We start from the raw sequence: 8,492 nt of genomic DNA, 5'->3' as shown, positions 1-8,492 counted from the left end.
ATATCATTGTTAATAATTTAATTAGCTCTTCAAAATGACACTAATATTAATATATTAATATTAAAATATTAAAAACGTTAAACACAATACAATTTATTTCATTTCACAATACAAACACATAAACTAAACCACAAACACATGATTTACACAACATTGGCCCCTCAAACATGTGGTGCGCCTCCCGCTTGGATCTATACGTGCTCAATCAAATTTTCTTTCAAGTGTTCATTCACACGCCTATTCCTAATCAAATTCCGACAAACATTCTCCTCAGGTAAAGATGACGGAGGCCCACCTTGTATGCTTGGTTCCACACCGTCATACTCTGATTCTGCCCTTCTAATCGTCTCTTCCACGTTAAACTCCTGCTAGACTGGATCATCTTGTTGTCTCTCATCATCGACAATCATATTGTGCAATATTATGCACACTTTCATGATATAACTCATATCATCCATATCCCAATAACGAGCAGGTCGTTTGATAATCTGTCATCGGGCTTTTAAAATCTCAAACGCCATCTCCACATCCTTACGGAAGCCCTCTTGTTTCCTCGCAGACAACCTGTGAGGTTCCGAAACTGAATTGCGTATTGATGAAATTAGAGTCGCCCACTTGGGGTAGATCCCGTCAGCAAGATAGTATGAGATTTTGAATTCCAAATCATTGACACTATATTTCACCCTGTGGACTCTTCCAGATATCTCCCAATCAAAAAGGTGTGAGCAGTCCAACACGGTAATGTCATTGTTAGAACCCGAAAATCTGAAGTTTGCATGCCAAATCCACGTGTCGTATGAGGCAACTGCTTCCAAAATAACGGTAGGTGTATGATAGTTCCCATGATAGTGAGCTTGCTCAGCCATGGGGCAATTTTGCCACACTCAGTGCATGCAGTCTAAGCTTCCAATCATTCCTGGAAATCCTCTTTGGCGCCCCTTTCGCATAGGTCTTCTCATATCCTCCAAGTTAGGTCTGCGAAGATACTCCTCCTCATAGACATGGGTGATGACTCGACAGAACTTATATAGTGCATCATTTATGATGCCCTGGCTAATGGTTAGTAGCTCTGAAACCCCATCGAGGGGTTGGCCATACGCCATCACTCTCAATGCCGCAGTCACCTTCTGATGGGGTGTGCAGTCTACCGAGGGCATCTGGCCTAGATTGGAACCAATCATCATGGAGGCACACATCGTTCAGAATCTTGTTGAATAGGGGTTGATGCATACGGAAGCGTCTCTGAAACGTCACTGTGTCTTTTATCGGTGCAGGGATGAAGTAATTCTGCATCAGCCTCCCGTGAGCGCCTTCCCTATCCCGACGTGTGTAACGCCGATGAGAATACATACCACCGTGACGTGGACGTGAGGCGACTACTGATTGCCCCATGGACATAATTACACACCCCATCAGTCTTCTGCCTTCCTCTACCCTTTTGTAACTAGTATCGAAATCGTCATACTCGATCTCGGGAGGACTCGAAGATGACAACGAAGACGATGCGTAGTTGAAAGGATTCATCGAAGTTTTGATCGGATGATAAATTATCCTGAATAGATAAAAACTATGTGAATTTCAATGGACGAAGTTATCACAATTTATAGAAAGTTCATAATAATAGGGTATGTGACCTATGATTTCATGCAGGGTACGTGAATAGTCATATCATGCAGGGTTAGTGAATAGTCACTTCATGCAGGGTACGTGAATAGTCGCTTCATGCAGGGTGCGTGAATAGTCGCTTCATGCAAGGTACGTGAATAGTCACTTCATGCAGGGTGCGTGAATAGTCACTTCATGCATGGTATGGGAATAGTCATTTCAAATCCACTACATAATTCAAATCATAAACATAATTTAACTCTCAAGCATAATAAAAACATAATTCAACTCTCAGACATAATCAAAACATAATTCAAATCTCAGACATAATAAAAACATAATTCAAATCCACTAATTATTTGGAGGGTACCCTGAGTATGACTGGTTGAGGTCGGTCATATCCGGCTGAACTCAAGGTAGCACGTGCACGTCTTCTTGAAATTATTTCAGCTTGCTTTGATCCCCAATACGCTATTTGCATGTCATTCATGTATGTCAAGTCTTTGTCCATAATCTGTCCTTCCTCCTACTCTATTGCCCTCTCAAGCTTCACTTGTTCTCTTGCTTCCGTCACCCTTTCTCTTGCTTCCTTCGCCCTTTCTCTTGCTTCTCATGTCATGTCTCTTGCCACTTCTCTTTCTTACCTCGCCCTTTCTCTGTCATGTCTCATTTCCTCAACTACACGTGACCTATCATTATATTCGTCAATTGCCTTCAACATATGAATTTGGTGGGGATCAACTGCCTTGGCCCGCTTTGCTTTATTTCTTCCTAGTGGCCTTGGGCGTGATTGGCCTATCGGTTGCCATAATGATGGGTCATCATCTGTATCAAGGCAAGTCTCATCTTGATCATTCGGTGTATAATCGATCGGTGCATCCTGATCTCTGACCCACACAGTTGAATTTGCAGTTGAGTGCTTGACGCATTCTTTTAAATCCTTCCAAATGTGGAGCATGCTAAACTTTTTTCCATTGTTCTTGTCTTTATATATCTCAAGTGTGTCCACAAACTACAAAAATTATGACACATGACTAAATTATCAAGTATTAACAATGGAATAAACATACGACATTCAATTAAATATATACATTCATAAAATAAAACTTACCACATCGTCTGAATTTGCACTGCTTTGACGTCTCCTTTCGGTATCCAAAAATGAGGCATAAAATTTGTTGCAAAAGGCAGCAATGTCCTTCCACCGTGATCTAATTGCGCCTATCGTTCTGCCCATTGGTGTGCCCAAATTACGCTGAAAAACAATGTAAACTTCGGCCCAGAATACATCATTTTTTTGTTGTGCACCGAGTTCCGAATTTGGAGACTTCTCTTGCCAAGCTTGAACTAGAGCAATATCTTCATCTTTGGCCCAACCAAGACCTCTAACCATATTGAATTTACTAAATTTGATGAAAATGTGGTGTAAAAGAGAGAAAGATGTGAAGAAAAAAAATAAGAAGAATGAGGTTTATATAGAATTTTTGGTGTACTAGCCATTATAAAATTAAAGGGAATTTTAAGAAATTTTTCTGAATTTTTTCAGATTTTTTTGACATTTTTTCGATTTTTTCTATATTTATTATTATTATTATTATTATTTTCAAAAATGACATTTAAATTTTTTGGGCCGTTGATTTTCAACGGCACGCAGATCCCCACCGTCCATTTTGAAATGGCCCGCACAGCCCACCTTTTCTAGGCTGACCAAATTGAATGGCAGGGAGCCGTTGCACCTCAAACGCAGTCTTGGGGCGTCTTGGAAGCAGCAAGTAGCATGCAGGGAGCTGCAGAGGGCTGTCGATTGAGGTGGCAGCTCTCTATTCCTTCATGCTCCTGTGGGTCCCGCAAGCTGCTTTCACTTGAATGAGAAGAGTATCAGCTTTTTATTTTTTGTGGGCCAACCATTCATTTTGGTTTTGGGTATAGTCAATACCCAAAACTGGGGATAGTTTTTGGGTTTCAAAAATTTATGGGGATCACATTTCAGCCCATTGTGAATGGGCTATACCCATTTTATACCTAAAAATTGGGTTTGGGGTTCAATTTCAGGCTGCATTGTAGAAGGCCTTAGGAGTGAAATCTAGCTTTGGAGGTCTATAACCAGGTAAGTCTTTTATTTATTTTTCTGCTTTATTTATTTTTTTTAGACTTTAATATTAGGTTGCATGCTTAGATTAATTAAGTAGGATTTATTTATTAATTAAGCAAGATTTATTTATTAATTAAGCATGCCTAGGTTTATCTTGGAGATTTAATTGCTTAATTTATTTGGTTAATTAAGCATGATTAGTTGTAACCTTAATTTGGAGATTTAATTAAAGATTATTAACTTGTAGAGATTAAATTGGATTTAAGCTATTATTCAAGCTTGATTAATTAGTGGAATAATTTAGAGAAATATTAATTAATTAAATAATTGGATAGTACTTAGGTCGACCACCAGCGTTGGAACCGTGAGTAACCTGACCACCGTTGGAATTACAACTTCAGTCTCATAGGTAAGCGTGAACGGGCTTTCTCCAATAGGCTTCCTCTTAGTCGTTCGGTAAGCCCAAAGCACATGTTGTAACTCCTCCACCCTTTACATTCCTCCAATCGCTTCTTAATACACTCATATCATCCGGTTCATCTTTTTAGCTTGTCCATTTCCCTAAGGATAGCTTCTAGAAGAAAACTAAAGTTGAATTCCCTTGTTTTGACAGTATGTTCTAAACTTCTTGTTATTGAACTCCGTTTCGTTTTCTGCCACAATGTACCTAGGGAGTCCGAATCGACATAAGATGTTTCTCCAAACAAACCTGATCACCTCTACTTATTCTATTTTACCGGACGCTTCGGCTTCAACCCACTTGATAAAATAATCCATAGCTACGAGCACCCTTTACTTTCCCCCGATTTTGACAGGAAGGGTTTGACTATATCCATTCCCCATCGGACAAATGGCCAAGGTCCAGTAACTGAGTTTAGGTTTTTGGAGAGTCAAGTGAAGTTTATCTTTGGCACTTGTCACACCTTCATACGTACTACTCGACTTCCCTGGACATGTAGGGCTAGAAATATTCTTGCACTAGGACTTTGTGCTCTAGACTTTGATCATATGTACTACTCGATTTCCCTGGACATTAGAGCTATTCGTACGTACTACTCAGATTCCTTGGATGGTTTCTACATCCCCCTTTGTGGATCACTTTGAGTGTCCATTTAGCTTTGGTTAGGCTGAGGCACATGAGGTATGGACCAGAAAAGGATCGCCTAAACAACACCTGGCAGCCTTTGTGTGAATTTTCCTCACTTCGTTTGGGTCATCTAGTTGAGTGCCGTGCATTAGGTATTGGACAATTAAGGTCATCCAATTTGGTTCAGCTTGTTCATTTGACTCGATCGGCTCGTTCCTTATCTGAACAATTTCATTTTTGGACATCATCTGCTTCGTAGTTAGTGCTGCCAATTTTTCGATCTTTACGTCTTTGACCAACCTTGTGATCATAGCAAAGGTGGCGTTCTCCAATTGATCTACAAGTGTGTTCCTATCCCTGCGAAGTTGGTTGACTTATACCCATTTGAAATCCTGAATTAGCTTCTTAGCAAGTTGTTGATAAGTCTCTATCTTCTCGTCCTTTGTCGTACTCTACAATGTTATTGGTGGCAGGGAAATTCAATCGAATTGCGCTCTTAACCTTTAGTCCTTCTAGCTTGATGAAAGTTATACCGACCCCAGCCCCATACTAGTTCGAGGATCCGTCTACGTACAAGTCCTAAGGAACTAGTTCTGTTGGTATTGGTTCAACAACCATCTATCCTCTTTCTTCCTATCCTTCCGTGTGGCACCCCGTGATGAAATCTGTAACCACTTGCCCCCTTTGTGCAGTTCGAGGCTGGTAGATGATATCGAATGCTCCGAGTTTTATGGCCCACTTGGTCATCCTTCTCAATTGATCCAATTTCTCCAGGATAGCCTTTATGGGATGATGGGTAAGTACAGGCCTCGAAGTACTGCCTTAACTTTCTTTTCGCTGTTACCAATGCCAGAGCGTGCTTCTCCGTTGAGCTATACCTGTTTTTTTTAATCCAAAAAGCTTTTTCTAATATAAAAGATGGGGTGCTGATTGTTATCTTCCTCTCAAAACAAAACTCTGATCGCTTCCACTTTAGAGGTATATGATTATTATACAGGTACAACGGTTCGTTCGACTTCGGTACTGAGAGGATTGGAGGTTTGGTCAGATACTCCTTGAGACGGTTAAAAGCCTCCCTCTGTTTTGACCCCGACACATCTCTTCCCTTGGTTCGGATGATTTGGGAAAAAGTTTGCATTGGTTAGATAACAGTCAGATGAACCGGCTCAGGCTACGATCCTTCTGATAAGAATTCGTACCTCCCTCAGTGTAGTCAGTTCTGGCATGTTCCTTAGAATCTCTACAATCTTCGGGTTCAACTAGGGGTGAGCATCAGTTCTGGTAGCTCGGTTTAGGACCCAAATTGCCGGCCTCACCGAGGGCCTCGATTTGCAGCGTCACCGACCTGTAACAGAACCATTTCTTTTCGGTCGGCTTAGTTTGGAGTGTTGTCGGGTTGGGGGTTATGTAGGTTGGTATCAATTTGAAGTTTCAGGTGAGGTTAGGATGGTGGCTGGGTGATGCAATGTAGCCTTATGCTTGTTGAGAGATAGAGAGATTTTGATGATCTTGGCCTCAAGATCGATGGTGCGGTGGTGTGGTGGCTGTGAGACAAAGAGAGTTTGAGAAGGATCTAAGAGACAAAGAAGACTCCAATGGTTGGGAACCTATTATTTGGGCAGGTCAGTTTATCTACACTGGTGAGAACCTAACCCGTAACCGACTCATTTATATAGGGTGGGTCAGTTTTATACTAACGGGTTGATTTTTGTGTCTTGGACTCGACTCGACCAACCCGAGCCTGATGGGTTAGGCGGGCTTATGCCCACCTCTAGGTTCAGCCTATGCTTTTGCTATTTACAATGCACCTAAGGAATTGCCCTAATGATACCCCGAAAATGCATTTCATGGGGTTTAGCCTCATGCAGTACTACCTCAGAACTCTAAAAATTTTCTTCCTAATGCCCGATGTGACTCTCCCTCTTTCATCTATATAAACTTTCATAGTGTATATGATATGTTCTTTAAACATGTGATTTACCAGTCGTTGATAAGTCGACCCTGCGTTTTTCAGTCGGCACGGCATGACTTTGTAACAATATAGCCCACGCTCCGAGATGAATATAGTTTTGTCTTGATATTCCATTGCGATCATTATTTTTTTATATCATGAATACGCATCTAAGAAGGTTAATGGCTCATAGCCTGTGGTCGCGTCTACCATTTAATCGATCTTTGGGAGCAGATAACAATCTTTCGGGCATACTCTGTTTAGATTGGTGAAATCGATGCATACACGTCTTTTCTAATTTTTCTTCTAAACAATGACTACGTTGGACATTCACTGTGGTCCCTATACGTCTCTGATGAATCCTGCTTCCAATAATCTGTCAATCTCGTCACTTATGATTTAGGTTTTCTTTGGGCAAATCTCTTTAATATTTGCCTGTATAAAAGATGACCGGGATTGGCGTTTAAGCGGTGGCAAGCTATGCTTTGATCGATTATTGGCATTTCTTGGTGCGTTCAGACTGAAACTTGTTTATTTACTCTCAAAACCTTTAGTAGCAATTTCCTCTCGCACTCTAGTAGGAGGTTACCCACTAGCACTTTCTTTTCTCGATCCTGAGGATCCAAAAATTCCTCGCGTAATTCCTCTATCGTTGGTGGGTCAAGTTCCGCCTCAGGATAAACCCTATAGGTTGACGCCACAAATTCCACCCCTCAAAACCGAATGTTGATGTATGCCTCCTCAATCTCAGGCTCTGCTATGCTAGTGGGCCCTCCATTAATTGCTCTGCTTCAGTTTTAGCTCTGGCTGCTCCCGAGGCAGCTCTCATGTCTAATCGATGTTGTAACATTTCTTGGCCGTCATCTGGTCTCCCTTAATGACGACTGTGCTAAGACCATCACTCGAGACGCACCTCATGACCTGCCTAGCTAAGAGTTGATGCCTCTCTTTCCATCCTGTCTATCCAATTTTTATCCATAATGAATTTATAGGCATTGGGTGAGTCAAATACCACGAATGTGATGAATAGCATTTTTGCCCACGGCTGTTACTGGGAATGCTATGTCTCCCATCGGTTGTTCTTTGGAGCCATTGAATCTTGTGATATGCGACAGGTTGGATCAGATGTCATCTTTTTTCGAACCCATCCACTTATACACGTCACAATATAACATGTCAGTGCTTCTTCCTCCTTCAATCATTACTTTTTTCACTTGAGAGTTTGCGATTTGCAACATAACTACCAGTACATTTTCATGTGGGAGTTGGATTCCTTCCCGGTCCTTTCTTGTGAACATGGTGGCCCCCTATTGGCTTAACGACATTGCAGTGAGTGATGCACTACTGATACCATAAACGCGCCGAACCTTCTCTACCTGCCTTCTTTGAGATCGCTGTCAAATTCTCTCTTTCTGGTTGCTACGGCTTGCCGTGGATCACATTGACGTCATTTAATTCATGTTCAGCGTGAATTCGGTTCTGAATGTGGCCCACAATTTGCCGCTCATGCCTGTCATCGCGCCTGGTGTTTTGTTCTCCTTCGCCAATCCTGTATTGATCCATCATGTCTTTCCTCAACTTGGCTTCCACTTGTTCTCGCAAAGTTCTGCAATCATCCGTGTTGTGACCGAAGTTTTTGTGGAACTCACAGTTCTTTGTGCAGTCCCACCTCTCTGCGAGTTCACGCAATGGTGCAGGTGCGTGAACTATCCTAAGTCCTTGTTTTCTCGTAAAGTATTTGTTAGGCAAGTGGTGAG

The 8,492-nt window shown here is 41.6% G+C and overlaps 2 protein-coding genes across 2 annotated transcripts; both read right to left on the bottom strand.

Annotated features, from left to right (window-relative positions):
• Nucleotides 1-491: 491 nt before the first annotated feature.
• LOC147285996 (uncharacterized) lies at nt 492-866 on the bottom strand. The gene has a single exon (XM_086239349.1). It carries the CDS (start codon nt 864-866, stop codon nt 492-494), a length of 375 nt encoding a protein of 124 aa, XP_086095475.1.
• Nucleotides 867-1,053: 187 nt separating this feature from the next.
• Nucleotides 1,054-2,998, bottom strand: LOC147285995 (uncharacterized). Its single transcript, XM_086239346.1, has 3 exons — nt 2,717-2,998; nt 2,250-2,617; nt 1,054-1,552 (listed from the first exon to the last, which is right to left on the bottom strand). Exons 1-3 carry the CDS (start codon nt 2,996-2,998, stop codon nt 1,054-1,056), a joined length of 1,149 nt encoding a protein of 382 aa, XP_086095472.1.
• Between the last annotated feature and the right edge of the window lie 5,494 nt (nt 2,999-8,492).

Source organism: Dryas octopetala, chromosome 4 (genome assembly GCF_963921425.1).
Source record: "Dryas octopetala chromosome 4, drDryOcto1.1, whole genome shotgun sequence".
Classification (NCBI taxonomy): Eukaryota; Viridiplantae; Streptophyta; class Magnoliopsida; order Rosales; family Rosaceae; genus Dryas; species Dryas octopetala.
This window is presented reverse-complemented; position numbering and strand designations above follow the sequence as displayed.

Coding starts and splice junctions, on each gene's coding strand:
- LOC147285996 (XM_086239349.1), bottom strand. CDS start 866: ATGGCTGAGCAAGCTCACTATCATGGGAACTATCATACACCTACCGTT.
- LOC147285995 (XM_086239346.1), bottom strand. CDS start 2,998: ATGGTTAGAGGTCTTGGTTGGGCCAAAGATGAAGATATTGCTCTAGTT. Junction 2,618..2,716: donor GTGCAAATTCAGACGATGTG/GTAAGTTTTATT, acceptor TAATTTTTGTAG/TTTGTGGACACACTTGAGAT. Junction 1,553..2,249: donor CATGACAGAGAAAGGGCGAG/GTAAGAAAGAGA, acceptor TTATCTATTCAG/GATAATTTATCATCCGATCA.